The sequence below is a fragment of the Macrobrachium nipponense genome, chromosome 18 (genome assembly GCF_015104395.2).
Source record: "Macrobrachium nipponense isolate FS-2020 chromosome 18, ASM1510439v2, whole genome shotgun sequence".
Lineage (NCBI taxonomy): Eukaryota > Metazoa > Arthropoda > Malacostraca > Decapoda > Palaemonidae > Macrobrachium > Macrobrachium nipponense.
This window is the reverse complement of record NC_087211.1, coordinates 36974274-36990808: the sequence shown is the minus strand read 5'-3', so window position 1 is coordinate 36990808 and position 16535 is coordinate 36974274. Positions and strand designations below refer to the sequence as shown.

Below are 16535 nucleotides of genomic sequence, written 5' to 3'. Positions count from 1 at the left end.
GCCCAGTGGGGAGAGGAACAACGATGTCACCTACAGTGGTAATTGCCCTGGGACCCTTGCCTGGATGTACACTATACCCTCAGTGCCTTAAAGGTCATCAGTCCGTCGAGATCAGACCCAGCACCGGGGGGGCGGGGATTGACAGAATCTTCACCTCGCTTGATCACTTCAGGTACTCCAGTCATACAGGTGGAGAGGTATGCTGTCTACCTTTACCCTCCATTTTGGTTATATGAACAATCTTTTCCATATTTCAGTGCCATGCAAATGTCATCAGTGATAGAAGGAGGAATAAAAGGAAGGAGAATTCCCAATTGTTTGTTCAAGACACTGCAGAGATGGAAAGTATAAAAGTACATTCAATCCCTGCAGAAGGTCCTTAAGGCCCCCAGCCTCTTCAAGGGGTGAGACAGATACAAGGACTTAGAAATCCAATTAGCTTTTGAGACTTGAATAGTGTAAATAAAACAAACAAATACAAAATCTTTCAACAACTTTCATTTTATGAAAAATACAAATCTTACAACCAATGGTCCAGTTACCAACTGACAATTAATACACTTTGAATCAACGTGTGATCAAAGTTGAAGACTTGTAATACTCAAGATTAAATTTTCATGGAACTATGCATCCAAATTTAAGATTTATAAATTATTATTACTATATAACATCCTGATAATTCAGTGCTTGACATCCCAAAAATCATTGACAAATGCTTATTAATGCTAATCCTGGTCTTTCATCTAACACAAAGTAAATTGAAAACTTAACAAAAAGCTCTTTTGGTTCACCTAACACAAAGTAAATGAAAGACTTGACAAAAAGCTCTTTTGGTAAACACATGTTAAGTCACTATACAATCTTTATCTAAATATACAAAAATAAATTCCTTCTTCCTGGAATGTTTTAATTTACAGTCTATATGGGGCACTATTAAAACTTATGAAAAATGATTCCTGAAAACAAGAGGGCCCATTCCCTAGTGTTAAAACGTAGTAAATGAGAAACTTCAGCACACATTTACCATAACTACAAATACTGCATTGTACAACACAAATTTATCATATGACTATTAACTTACAAGCTACACCTGTGCTTATCTATCTCATACCTTTTTTGGCTGCCCATTATAACATTACAATAGTCATCCTACATTGTACTTTAGCATATCCCAACATTGTAGAATATCCTCTCCATTCCAGACGACACTTCTGTTTGTAATTCTGTTCATATTCTCGAAACAACTACATTAATTTAAATTTATTCTTTACCAAACAACAACTCATTTTCTAATCAAATTCATTTTACTAATTAGCAAGCAGAAACTACAATCTAGTTTACCTAGTTTAACTTCATTGTCAATAACAGATGTTTCTTCATGTTCCTTAGTCACCCTACTTTTATGGAAAATACAACAGTGAACACACTATACTTTGGAGTACAACTTCTATAACAATGTTCTGATGGATGTTTCAATTTCTTTATTAATTGACATTGTATATTTTACTGGTTGGCTTTGCTAAAGTACTTGAGTTTCTCCTGTGGGTTAGGAATGATCTGAAAAAAAAAATTCATATTATGAATGAAACATGACAAAAAGTTTGGGGAAAAGAAAAAAAAATTGCTTTGGTAGGGGTTTCAACTTACATTTACACACTTACAATACTTCAGTTACTACATTTATGTTTTAACTAAAATAAATCTCAGAAATTTACAGTTCATCCTAAAGGCCAAGGGTTAAGTTTTCAGCAGCCTAACCTAACCAGAGTGGGAGGTTATCTTTCCTAAAGTAATCAGAACTCCTAGGCTAAAATAGTACATTAATACCTCAATCTTACATGAGGTTAGGTTCTAGACCCCCTCACACAAGTCAAATTTTCTAGAGTTAGAACACTCAATGTGACCCTATTCATGTGCCCAAAATGACCCTAATCATGCTCCCCAAGTATTAAGCTAATTTTTACATGAAATTAAAGTTACTGTAATTTTATTGAAAAGTTAGCTTAATACTTTCCCCTTAATAAAACTAAATAAATGATTGGTAAAAATATAGGACTAAGCAAAGATTACATAATCTATTTCTCTCCCCAAATCTATTTTCGGAAGTCTTCGCAACCTCGTTTTTAAGGAATGCTTTATTCTGCCTCTTAGCTTTTGTTCTGAAATTCCTTTTCATGAACAAAGTGCTTTTTATTTGTACTATACAAATCTTAGTTGTGTCTGTTTTAGAACAGCTCATTTATACTAGTTCTATACAATTCTTAATTGTGTCTTGCTTTAGAATGGCGCATTTATAGTTCTAGATGGTGAAGGTAAAATTAGATATTTAAAATTATCTTCAGCTAACTATGAACAAGAGAGAGAGAGAGAGAGAGAGAGAGAGAGAGAGAGAGAGAGAGAGAGAGAGAGAGAGAGAGAGAGAGAGAGAGAGAGAGAGAGAGAGAATAACAAGCATTCTGTGACCTGCTAATTGCAACCATCCCCCCACCTGTCATATTAAATTGACATATTTGACAGCTCTGACTCAAGTCAGAAGATGAAGGGAAGATTATTTTATCTTTTAAATATACTATCATATACAAATCCTATTGTAACTGCAGGTATATTATTATTATTATTCAAATACACGAATTTTGTAACTGCAGGTATATTATTATTACTACTTATTACAAGTATTCTCCTACTTACAATGGGGTTAGGTTTTTTATTGGAAAAAAAATGGAATTGGTTATAAAAGAAAAAAAAACAGCACTTGTTGGAAAAATCGTATCTCGAATATAGCCTATCCTACACTATGATAATCAGTACCATCTTTACATATATGGAAGCATAGCCTACACTACACAGTATACTCTATACATATACAGTATAGTAATTATTAATCTTATTAATATTTGAAAATCAGTTACTAGGTAAATTATTTATTTAAAGTAATGCTACCTAAATAAACATACATAAGTGAGAGAGAGAGTTATCCTTATTTAAAAGAATGAAATGGAAAGATTATTGTATTTCTTTAATATATTATCCCATATGACTTTTATAATTAGTTATATTACATATTATTATTTGAAAATATTAATAGTACTGTATTTCTTTAAAATACTATCCCATATGAATTTTGTAATTAGTTATATTATTATTACTTGAAAATATTAATAAACATATAATGAGAGAGAGAGAAAATTATGTGAACGTTAGTTGGACTCAGCAACTCGCTCCCCCCTCCTGTCACATAACTTGACATATTTGACAGCTCTGGACCCCAGTTAGTACCTGGATCTAAAAAGAAAGATAGGGTAGAATGGTTTAACCTTCATTCCTACATAATTTTTTAAATTTATAAACTAAAATCTTACTAATTCACTATAGTATTTTATTTAATGAATTAATATTAGGCTGTTTACATTATTATTATTTGAAAATTATTAAATAATTTATTTATCCTGCAAAAAACCTAATCTGTAAAAGAGAGAGAGAGAATTATTATTTTTGTTATGTGATATCATTTAACCTTATTAAACTTACTAATACAGTAGTAATCAATGGTAATATATAAAAATTAGCAAATTCTTTTTGTATCATAAAAATGTATTTAGTCATGAAAATAACCTCAAAATAAATTCACTAATTAGTGAATATTTATTGTCGAAAAAACCCATGAATAAGCGAATTTCCCGCAAATAATGGATAGATATGGTCAAAAGAAAAATCTGTGAATCTTGATTGTAATGGCAATAAAGTTTGATAAAGTTAAAAGAACTAGACTCAAAATAGCCAAAGATGAGACTTCTTTGGATGCTTATACTGTTTTTGATAGTACTAATAGATCTGCAGAGAATGCCAACACCCAACTGAATGACCATGAAGTCAATAACAAGCCACTACAAAGTCATTTGACACCAATAACCTTAGAGAGGACCTTTTGATTACTTTCCTGAAGAAAAACTGCCTACAATAGAGAAAATCCTCTATCCCAGTATGGTTTGTGGAGAGAAAATCCTCTATCCCAGTATGGTTTGTGGCAACATAAAAAGGAGACAGTGAACATTTCTTGAAAGCTTCTGAGATCCTCAATACTGCCCTAACTGGTATTTCTCCTAATAATATAAAATGATATGGACAGAGCATTCTCATTAAGGATAAGAATAAAGTTACAGTCATTTTTGCCATCTCAAAATTCAAATATAGCCTCAGGATCCCCACTAAAGGAGTAATATACCCTAAAGATTTATTTGAATTAACAGAGGGACGAATTATTAAGCAGACCACCAGATGTATATCAAGTCAAGAAAATTAACAGAGCGAATAATGTCATTTTGATAAACTTCTCAGAGTACCTACTTGACTATATTACCTTTGGGGGACCATGTAAGAATGCTAGTCAAGATTTAAACCTTCTCCAAAACAATTTAAAGGATGCTTTTTTTTTATGATGGTTTTTGCATTGCATGGAACCAATGGTTATTCAGCAACGGTCCAACACCTTTATTTGACTATTGAACCACGTCAAGAGTAAACTTCTATCATCAGAAATACACATCTCTCACCCCTCGGTGGAATGCCTGGGAATCAAACTCATGGCCACTGAGGTGGCACGCCAACACCATACCAACCACGCCACTGAGGCGATAGAAGATGCTTTGAGTATGGCCATTGATGTGAATATTGTCTGACTTTTGAAAGAACATAATTAGTTGACAAAAGTAAAATTATAGTATCTTAAAAGGGTTTATGTATACTGGTAAATCCTACAATAACAAGAATATTGTAACCATAGTGGAAGTATTTTTTATGTTGCTTTTTATGATATACTTTTAGAAATTCATAAGAATGTTCAAAATACTTTCAGGTTTTGAAGATTAAAATGTATTTTATTCCTTGTAATAACTATACTATATATGGATTTTTAATATCTAGTTTGAGTTAGTGTGGTGCGTTCAACACATTCCATTCTCTCCATGACTTTCGGCAGGTACAGCCTCGATCGTTGTAGTTTACTTTTTTTTTTTTTTCTTTTTTTGAGAGGGTCCACATTCCCCACTTTTCCTTTTAGACAAGGCCATAAATAGGCCTTGTTATATATATCCATCTGATCATTACCTAGCCCCTCCTAAACCCAACCAACCTGGGACCTGAAGAACTATGGAGCTGCTGTTCATGACTCAATGGGTAGACCTAAGGGTTCCCCCTAGCTCTCCGAGACTTTGTCTCTCGGAGAGCTAGGGGAGCCCATAGATCTACCCAATGAGTCATGAACAGCAGCTCTATAGTTCTTCAGGTTCCAGGTTGGTTGGGTTTAGGAGGGGCTAGGTACTGATCAGATGTATATATATTACAAGGCCTATTTATGGCCTTGTCTAAGAGGAAAAGTGGGTAATGTGGACCCTCTCAAAAAATAAAAATACAATGATCGAGGCTGTACCTGCCAAAAGTCATGGAGAGAATTGAATGTGTTGAACGCACCACACTAACTCAAACTAGATTATAAAATTCCATAGGTCGTATAGTTATTACAAGGAAGAAAATACATTTTAATCTTCAAAACCTGAAAGTATTTTGAACATTCTTGTGAATTTCTAAGTGTATATCATAAAAAGCAACATATATACCAATGAAATCAAGATCACCAAAGTGAAGTTCTATTGAAACCAATTGAACCACCATAACAAATAATTTGATACTGAAGTGTTAGTTCTAATACATTTCACAACTAAAACAGTTATACAGTAAATGGTAAATATATAAGTATACTTACAGTGTCATCACCAGGCTTCCAGCCAGCAGGACACACTTCACCATGTGAATCAGTAAACTGGAATGCCTGTACCAAACGAAGTGTTTCATCAACCGAGCGCCCTACAGGTAGATCATTCATGGTAATCTGACGCAACACTCCTTTGTCGTCAATGATGAACAGCCCTCTGTTGGCATAAAAATCTATATACGTAATTTCCATCTTTTTGTTTGTATATGAAACGGGTTATCTACAAAATCCTGAATCCATGAAAAACTGCTGTATAGTAATAATGATTAGATATCCATTAAGCATAAAAAACCCTTTAAATCAGTGAAAAGTTAAAGTACTGTAATTCATAAACATTATTTTTATCATACCTCAATGCAATACCTTGACCCTCAAGGTAAACACCATAGTCAATGCTTATCTTGTGAGTAATATCTGAGAGTAAAGGAATGTTCAGTTTCCCAAGACCACCATCCTGAAATGAAATGTGTGAAAGTTACTTCTGGCACAGTTACTTCTTACCATTAAAAAAAAAAAAAAACTGCTGTCTTCTGACCCATTCAGAGCAAGATGCCACTTATTAGAATTCTATCAATTTACCTTTCACCTTCCACTGCTCAAAATTTAGCCATATCAAATGCTCCAAGTTCCATAAACCCAATCCTTTAGAGGGGGGTAGGGTGAGCATAAAAACAGACTGACTGCAAGTAATTTGTCTCAACCTTAACTAGAATGCTATAATTTTACACTTGACATTTTAACATAAGTTAAGTATATCTTAACCAAACCACTGAGCTGATTAACAGCTCTCCTAGGGCTGGCCCGAAGGATTGGATATTCTTACGTGGCTAGGAACCAAATAGCAACAGGACCTACAGCTTATTGTGGGATCCGAACCACATTATATCGAGAAATGAATTTCTATCACCAGAAATAAATTCCTCTGATTCCGCATTGGCCAGGCCGAGAATTGAACTTCGGACCACCGGTTTGGTGGTCGAGCGCAAACCACTCTTCCAACGAGGAACTATTAATGTAAGTATAGTACAGATGTACATGATGTATAAGTTGATGTTAACAGACAAGATATTCTAGGAGCATATTCACCTTGTAACTTAGCAAACTCCTCCACACTTCTTTATAGCTACTCTATATATTAAATATTTTAACTACAGTGTAAATGCTAAGCTACACAACTGGAGTTTGAATGGAAAACAATTGCAAAGATGCTACACACTATATAGTGCAGCCACAGTACTTTAGTCCTGGTCACTGTGCTGCCCCTATTCAGCTTGACTTGTCAAATCTGCCTCTGCAACTCGGGAGTATCCAAGTCCTTGGGTAAAAGACCCTTCATGATCCCATATCTTCTGATTTACTCCATCTGGGGAGAGTGGTCCCACTCATGCAAACATGGGTGGGGCTCTCCCCCAAAGCGTAACATTGTCTTCCCAGAGGCTGAAACCTCTACAGACAAGGAAACCAAAATGGGGAACCTCCTCATGCCATGTCCTGGTGATCCTCCAGACTAGGCAGAATCCCTTACCCAAGGCCATCTGGACTGCTCTCATTGCAGAGCAGGAGGGAGATGATAGATCACCTATTTACTCCTTCCCCACTTATTGCTGGGCCATGCTGGCCAAGGGTCATAGACTGATGGAACATGAACCCTGACTGGACTGGTCAGCCTTCCTAACCGGTCTGGTGCCAGTACCCTTAGGTCCAAGGGACTTGACAGATAGTGGTTGCATCCTTCCTTGGGGTAACAGATTCAGCAGTACCCCTACCAAGTGTCCCGTTGGTGCTCTCCACAGACATTAACAAATGCTGGGAGTCTTGCGTACAAACTTCCTGCACAGAGACAGGAGCCTTCTTCTCCCATTTATTAGAGACAGGAGCCTTCTTCTCCCATTTATTAGCAGTCAAAGTCCAGGGTGAGAAGGAAGAAGTACCAGTGGTGAGAAAGATTATATGTTTGATCCATTTTTATATCAAACACACATCACAAATCACAATATCAAAACTAAAGACAAAGAAAGAGAGCCAAAGGAAGCCATCTGCATCTAACAGTGGCCAAAAGGAAAGTAGAGTGCAGATCAACAGGCTGGCAGGGCTTCCCCTTCCCCCCTTGGTAGTTGACTTCCTTGTCAGCAAGTTTTAAATGGCCATTCCATTCCACATTTGCAACCCTATCCTAATGCAAACGACAGTCTGAGAGCCAAAGGAAACCACCTGCATCTAACAAGGGCCAAAAGCAAATTGGAGTGCAGACCAACAGGCTGGCAGGGCTTTCCCTACCCGTCAATAGTTGACTCATCAGTAAGTTTTAAATGGCTGTTCCATCCCACATTTGCTAGGTTATCCTATTGTAAAGGACCAAAAGTTTCTAAAGGAACTTTTATGACTAGAATTGCCATGCTTCAATTTACCAACACTCCTGTAACACACCAACTTCCAAAAGTGGCCTAACTGTTCCCTAAATGTTTAGCTCAAGTATCCTCCTTCACCGTTCATTTTGTCTCCGTCAGGCCTGAACTAAAAGACAAGGGTTACTTATCATTGCACCACTGCTTCCATAAAAATAGATTAAAACCAAATTCCTCAGTAAATTTTATAACCATACTATCATTAAAGGTAACACTCTTTAACAAAATTCTTAGTGGGACCAGGGACTATATAAAATGAAAATCCACAAAATAACGCTGACAACTGTACCAAATGGATCATATGTCGTTAAAACATTAAGATATATAATAGAACTATGTAAATATGTAGTTGGGCATGTGCAATTTATCATCATGAACTAAATAATCTAGCAGCAGAACATGGTACTGTGCTATAATTGATATACATTTGATTTTAGCCTCTATCTACTTTACAGTTATGACTGAAAAGTTCAAATTCTAAACTACAGCAGTCCAATCAGTTCTAGAATAATTACTAAAGTGACATTTAAAGTAAAAATGTTATTATAAAAGCTGTACTGTACATCACAACTAATAGACAAACAAAACAAAACAAAAATAAGTGTGGGTGGTTAGGGCAGGGTTTTTTTTTGGGGGGGTATAAATGAAATTAGGAGAGCTTAATACTGCCAATGATGGATGGACGAACAGTATTTAAGGACAAAGACCATAGACAAGGCCAAATTTACACCTTTTTTATTTTCCATTATTACACTAAAATAAACTGCTCCTTGAATCCCACTATATTGAGTTCAAATATTTCTAAACCACAGTACTACACATACCTACATATTCCATTCATGATAACAGTAACCATATAATCTAAAGCAAAAGCCAATATATACATACCTTTCTTGGTGTATTAGTCCATGCCAAGTGAGTGAAGTGAGAATCAATTGAACAGGCCACAACTTCTGTGTTCAAAGCCCTGAATTCATTGACACGGTCGTTGAATGCAAGAATTTCAGTTGGGCATACAAAAGTGCTGAAAATAATTGACGGAAATAATAACAAGCTACCCATATTGAAGGAAAATGGGCAAACATAATGCAAAACTATATTCAAAATTATTCCGCTGTCAGAATCTGTAGTATGTATATAATGCATTTCATCTGAACTGAAAATCAATGGAATGTGATATTCGAAATGACAATATGTGCTTGAATATAAACAGGCACCCTGTTGGCAGAAACTAGAAACCTTTATCAAGAGGATAGAACAGCTTATTATTTACATGCTTTCCTAAATAAATAGGCAATAAACATATATAGTTGCCTTTTCAAAAGGTGGAACTATTGATTCATCCAAAGATAACTTCCCTTATTATGTATTTGCTGTTAACCGAATTACTCTTCCCTGAAAAATGACTAAATCCAAAAAAGAGCACCTCTGAAGCATGTGACAGGCTTGCAAAAGTAGACAAGTATGGGATTTACAATTTCATTGAAGATGAAATACTTTCAGTTTTCCACTTCATATCTACTCTGGGATAAGGTAAATATGTAGTACAAAATACGTGTACCTTTAGAAAGTAACACAAAAAGTCATGGAGATATCAAATGAAAAGGAAGGATATAATGCAAAACAATCTCCTAATCACTGTATTTTTCTGTTGTATTTTGAAAGAATAAAATTGTTCTGTACTTACAAATCTAAGGGGTAGAAAAAGAAAACCAAGTATTTCCCACGATAATCTTCCAACTTCAACTCTTTGAACTGACCATCAATAACTGCTGTTCCTTCCCATGATGGAGCTGGTTTGCTAACTGTAATATAAGTTATATTTCAATAATTTTAATACTGAAAAAAGCAAACATCAGAAGTACAATAAAACGGTTTGATCTCTATGTTTCTGTGAATATTACATTAATAGTAACCTGGATAATACACACACAGCCAAAGCTTTCTTTGAATACTGAAACCAAAAGCAAAAACTATTATGCAAATAGCGTGAGATACCAAATCCTAAGGATCTTATCACTTCAAAATATGCATGCACAATATTTAACATTTCTACACCTTGCAGTTTTGTATATTTCTACCAATCCATATAATACCTATGCATAGCTTGTGAGCAAGTCATTTATTTCTGGTAAAACATGGTTTTATCTACATCTATAATACAGCAACTTTATATTTGTTTCTGTGAATACCATGGGTTAGATTGACTAATTTTTTGTTTGCACTGTGTATCTACGAATTTGGCAAGTTTACCCTAGGATTTGGGGTGGCACAGTATAGGCAAAGCAAAGGTTCCCTCATTTACACTGTAAATTTGTCAGAAACCACCTTGTATCTATTATTGCATGCCAATTCTTACCAGAAATGTTATTGTCATGATACAATAAAGTTTGTTCATACTTACCCTGGCATGCATGCAATGACATGCATGCATGCATATATATATATAGATATTAGTAAGTAGTAGATATATATATAGATATATATAGATATAATATAATAGACTATATAGAATAGATATAGATAGATATAATATATATATAATAGATATATATAGTAATATATACATATATTATATTATTATATCCTAATATAATATAATTAGCTGTATTCTCCGAAGTCCGACAGAATTTCAAAAACTCCGGCACACGCAGTGGTCGGCCAGTGGTTAGTACCCATTCCCGCCGCTGGGAGGCGGGTATCAGGAACCATTCCCATCTTCTATTCAGATTTTCTAATGCCACTGTCCCCTGAGGGGAGGTGGGTGGGTACTTAATTATATACACAACGAATGAGCCTCTCTGAAAGAACTCCTCAACCATAACGCCAGGGCGTTCTTCGACATGGGCAAGTCTGGTCTTTTACGAAACACCACAGATTGTCCGAATGACCTCTACTTTCTTTAGTTTTATCAAGATAAAACTTGAGAGCCCCGACAGGGCACAGGACTCTCTGTGGCTTTTGCCCAATAATTTGTGCCATCCCCTCAATCTTCAGGCTTCTGAGCCAAGGGTTAGACGGGTTTTCGTTCTTAGCAAGAACGGGAGGCTTAGAGGACACACCGCATTATGTCCTCTAAAGCCAAAACCTCTGATGATGGCTAAAACCTCACTAACCATCTTTGCCGTAGCTAGAGAGGTTAGAAAATTAGCCTTTCTGGTCATGTGCATTAAGTTTACAGAAAGGAAAGGTTCGAAATGCTTTGACATCAGGAACTTCAGACTACATCTAAGTTCCATGCTGGAAGCTTCGATCCAGACAATTTCAAGATTTACACAGACCTCAAAGATCGTGAAGGGCTTTGTTGTTTGACAGATCCAAATCTTTGAGCCTAGAGGCCGCCCACAACATATTTCCGTATTCTACAATAGTTGGGACTGCTAGCTTCTCCCCTACTTCAGACGGAAAGGGAAGACGGTAAAGTAATTCACAGAGGTCAAGGTGGAGGAACAGTCATTCTTCCTGCACTATCTCCAGAAACGGCCCACTCCGATTGGTACACTGCAAGATAGGCAGCACTGCTTTGCCTTGGCAATGAGACTTGCCATTAATCTTGAAGATCCTGTCGCTTCTCGACAGTCTGAACGCATTCAGACTCAGAGCGGAGAGGTTTTAGGTACCTCTCGAAGTGAGGCTGTTAGAGTAGACCGATTCTCTCGGGAAGGGTCCTTGGAAAGTGCTCTATGAAGGATGTGACAGCCTCTCGAAGGCCAACATGAGACCTCTACTTATCTTTAAAACTAAGAGTTTTCTTCCAAAGTACAAAATAATGTCATAATTTAAGATTAAACAGAGGTTAATGACAGTCTAGCCATGCGCAGTGCAAACTTACCTCCATGAGGCTTTCAAAATTTTCACTTAAAATACCTTACGTGTAGAAGATTGACGCCATCTCCATGTTTGAGGAGTCACTTGTGTCAATAAACTTAACATTTCATGTGCTAAAGGAGTGAATTAAGAACAAAATGTGTATAATTACAATCAAATAAGCACTGTGGAGTTTCATTTGTGATGGCAGTAAGGATTAAACCACCGATTACAAGGTAAAAATTAATTTCAGTTCAAACCATGACCCCGACATTAAAATATCTCATACTTTCACTAATATAGGCAACAAAATGTTGTTTTATTGTGCTAATTACAATTGCAATCTTGAGTAATATCAATAAACGTTACATTTTACGCTAATATTGTTCAAATGAGCGCTGGGAAGGCTGGAAAGGACGTGGTTTTGATGCCAGTTACGAAAGAGACTGGATGCGAGAGACGTCATATTGATTTGAAAACTGCCTTTAAAACATTTGACAAAGACCTCACATGCTTATTTTAGTTCATATGGTGCTTTCATATATCACATTATGAAACTTCAATCTTTTGAATGGTATGCTTAAAGATGTACGTAATTGTATTATTGTTTCACAAATTAAATATCGAGTGAATAAGGGTGATCTGCCTGAGATGTTGGACTCAAGGCGGTTGCTTCCCCTAAGCTATACTTTATTTGAAATAATTGGCTATAACTGTCCTGTACTATCTAACATGCACATTATTTACTTTTTACATTTTCATTCTAATTGATAAATCATTGGGGAAACAACTGCCTTGAGTCCATCTTACTCAGATAGATCAACCTTATTCACTCCATATTTAATTGGTAAAACAAGATACAATTACATCTTTAAGCATACCATTTAAAAGATTGAAGTTTCATCAACCTAATGTGATAAATGAAAGCCCCATACGAACTAAAATAAGCATGCGAGGTCTTCATAAAATGATATTGTTATGATACAATAAAGTTTCATACATACTTACCTGGCAGATATATACTTAGCTAAGACTCCGTCGTCCCCGACAGAAATTCAAATTTCGCGCCACTCGCTACAGGTAGGTCAGGTGATCTACCGGCCTGCCCTGGGCGGCAGGACTAGGAACCATTCCCGTTTTCTATCATATTTTCTCTCTTCCACCTGTCTCCTGCGGGGAGGCTGGGTGGGCCATAATCGTATATAGCTGCCGGTAAGTATGTATGAAACTTATTGTATCATAACAATATCATTTTTGTACAAAGTAACTTACCAGCAGATATATACTTAGCTATAGACTCGGTCGTCCGACAGAATTTCAAAACTCGCGGCACACGCGACAGGTAGGTCAGGTGATCCACCCATTCCCGCCGCTGGGTGGCGGGTCTGGAACTATTCCCGTTTTCTAAGCCATAATTTCTCTGTCGGTTGAACGGACAACACCTATTGTTCGTTCCTCCATCTTGGATTTCAAACTCGTTTGCCGAGAATTTGGATTGGTTTTTTGGTACGTATTCTGTTTTTTTCTCTGGCTTGGCATACGTTATTGTGGACTGTTTTTCGACTTTGGTTTGGTTTTGACTACTCTTTCACGATGTCTGACGCTAAGGCTTCACCTATGTTTAGAGTTTGCAGTAGGGAAGGTTGTAAGGTTAGGCTGCCTAAATCGGCATTAGATCCTCTAGTATTTGCGCTAAATGCAGGGAGAATGAATGTTCTTTTATTAACACCTGTGTTGAATGCGAGAACTTACGGAGCTGAATGGAAGGACTTATCGTCATATGTTAGGAAGCTTGAGAGAGATAGAGTTGAGAAAGGCTTCAGCTAGGTCATCTAGTAGATCTTGCTCCTTAGAACAAGAAGTTAACTCTCTACTAATGATTTTCCCTTAGCCTCAGCTGCTTCTCCCTGTTCTGAATCCAAAGATTCTTCGTCAGAGAGGGAAAATGTAAAGCTTCAATTAAGAAACTTTCAAGCTCAGCTACGAGCTCTAAACCAAGGTAAGAGTGGTGATAGTGACTTGTGCAGTGTCCCCAGTGCAGTGGAGGGGGCGTCTGACCGGTTCCTCATTGCTCCTAGGCCTAGACCGCTTCCAAACTCCCAGGACCAGGGGAGGAGGAATGTCGAAAGCCGCAGGGAGGATGCAGAACATCCCCAACGGTCAGGCGTCCCTTCGGCAGATCCTGTTGTTAAGTCCCAGGCTGCCTCAGATTGCCGCAGAAAAGGCGTCCTAAGGGAGTGTTTTTCGGCCTCAGACTCTTCCTCTCCTAAACGAGGATGGAGTTCGGCCTCTCTTTCGCGCCCATTTGAAGAGAGCCTGGAAGGCTCCTAAAGGAAAGACGCGGCTGACTCCAGCCCACCAGAGCGTTTTCCCGATGATTGGCCTTCGGGACCTAAGAAGACTAAACAAGAGGAGCCTTCTCTTCAGGATCCTACGAAGAAGTTTTTGGGTTAATCTGCAAGAGCAGTTAGCTTCTCTCGTAGGCTCTTTTGCTAAGGACTCTACAAGGAGGAAGGATGTCTCGCTCCCTAAGAGTTCCGCTAAGCGCCCCTCTTCGTATAGAGAGAACCCTCACGATCTCCAGGGCGTTTATCGCCTTCGTCGAGAGACTCGTCTGATAGGAGTTGTTCTCCTGAGAGAAGAGGCCTTTCGCCCTATAGGCTGTCTTCCCCGAAGCGCCCTCTGAGACGCCGCGAATTGAGCAGAAGTCTCGATCGGTTTAGGTTCAAGGAACCGGAAAACCGATTTAAGTATCAGGATCCTTTGGGTCTGCAGGACCAGGAGCCAGACAGGCGCAAAGAGGCAGCAAGACGCGAAAGGGCGTCAAGAGCCTCTCAGAACACAGGATTCAGGACGTCAGGATTCTGCTAGAAGGCAGGAATCAGGACGCCATGAGCCAGGACGCCAGGAGTCAGGGCGCCAGGAGTCAGGGCGCCAGGAGTTAGGACGCCAGGAGGCAGGACGCCAGGAGTACGTTAGGCGTCAAGTGTTAGGGCGCCAAGAGCCTGTTAAGCGTCAGGAATCAGGACGCGGGGATCTTTTCAAGCGCCTGAATCAGGACGCCAGGAGCCTAGCAAGCGCCGCGAACCTAGACAACAAGAGTCTAGTAGGCGCAAGAGTGTTTCCGACAGGCAGGAGCCTCACTCTTCGTATAGAAGTGCTAATGTTCCGCGCTCCCCTTCTCGGGAAAGGAGTTCTTCTCCCGGGAAGAGCCAGATCACTCCAAAACGGTCTCCTTCTGTGGATCAGTTTTTTGGCGGACAGTATCGGAAGACGACGAGCCAGTAGATGTAGCAGTTTCTGACTACAAGAGACTTTCTCTTTTGCTGCTAAAGGAGTTCGGAGACTCCCTTCATCCTGCGGACCCTCCTTCACCAGGATCGTTGATGTCTAGCACTAAAGCTCTCAAGTCGTCTTCCTTCGTCAAGATGCGCCCCGCTCTTTGTATGAAAAAGGCATTAAAGACTTTTTCAGAGTGGTTGACTTCCAGAAGGGAAGCGGGCAAGACAGTTTTTTCCCTTTTCCTGCCCTCCTTCCAAGTTAACAGGCAAACCAGGAAGGTGGTACGAGACCAAAGAACCTATGGGGTTAGGCCTTCCTTCCGCAGATCGGATTTTGCTTCCTTAGTGGACTCTTCTAGGAGGAAGTCTTTGCTGTCTGCTAAGGCAACTTGGGGCATGTGTGAGCTAGACCACCTTCTAAAGGGCCTCTTTAAAACCCTAGAAGTCTTCAATTTTATGGATTGGGCTTTGGGAGCTTTTAGCGAAGAGAGCTCAGGACACTGACTTTGTTTCCATGGAGGAACTTTCGAGCGTCCTGGCTTGCCTGGACAGAGCGGTCATGGACGGTTCCGTTGAAGTTGCCTCTCTTTTTGGAACGGGAGTATTAAAGAAGAGATCGGTCTTTAGCTCTTTCTTAGCAAGAGCAGTATCACCTTTGCAAAGGACATCTCTTCTTTTGCACCGTTATCCCCGCACCTATTTCCACAAGAGACTGTTAGAGAGGTTTCTAAATCTCTTACGGAGAAGGCAACTCAGGATCTCCTCACGCACTCAGCCAAGAAGTTGTTTAGGCCGGCAGTGCCTATAGAGAAAAAGAGAGACCCTCTTTTGTACAGCCCTTCGAGGTGCCTCCTCTTCTAGCCCCTCTTAGAGGATCGCAGACCAGAGAGAAGAAGTAGACCATCTAGAAGGTCCTTCGGGAAGTCTAGATGAGCAGGAAGTCCTCCAGACGAAAGTAGGCGCCAAGACTACTCCACTTTGCCAAAGTCTGGGCGCAGAAGGGAGCAGACTCCTGGTCCCTCTCTATCCTTGAAAAAAGGATACTTGATCCCCTTCAGGGAAAATCCTCCCTTGACGACAACTCCAAGGGAAGTTGACCGCAAGATACTCGGATCCGGTCCGAAAGCTTGCTATTTTGCAAGCAGTGGAACAGATGATTTCCAAGGAAGCGGTAGAACTGGTTCAAGATCTCCAGTCTCCAGGATTCTACAATCGGCTATTCCTGGTACCGAAAGCCCATCGGGGGGATGGAGACCGGTTCTAGACTGTCAGTGC

General features: G+C 38.8%; 1 protein-coding gene across 1 annotated transcript in view; it reads right to left on the bottom strand.

Moving 5' to 3' along the window:
• Nucleotides 1–476: 476 nt before the first annotated feature.
• The window catches only part of LOC135196974 (peroxiredoxin-2-like), a 33983-nt gene continuing 17924 nt past the window's right edge, over nt 477–16535 (bottom strand). Inside the window, exons 2-6 of the mRNA XM_064223848.1 lie at nt 9860–9977; nt 9061–9196; nt 6118–6221; nt 5759–5924; nt 477–1557 (exon numbers count right to left, since the gene is read on the bottom strand). Of these exons, the coding sequence (XP_064079918.1) occupies nt 1504–1557; nt 5759–5924; nt 6118–6221; nt 9061–9196; nt 9860–9977 (578 nt within the window). The 3' untranslated portion in view covers nt 477–1503. The remainder of the gene's footprint in view (nt 1558–5758; nt 5925–6117; nt 6222–9060; nt 9197–9859; nt 9978–16535) is intronic.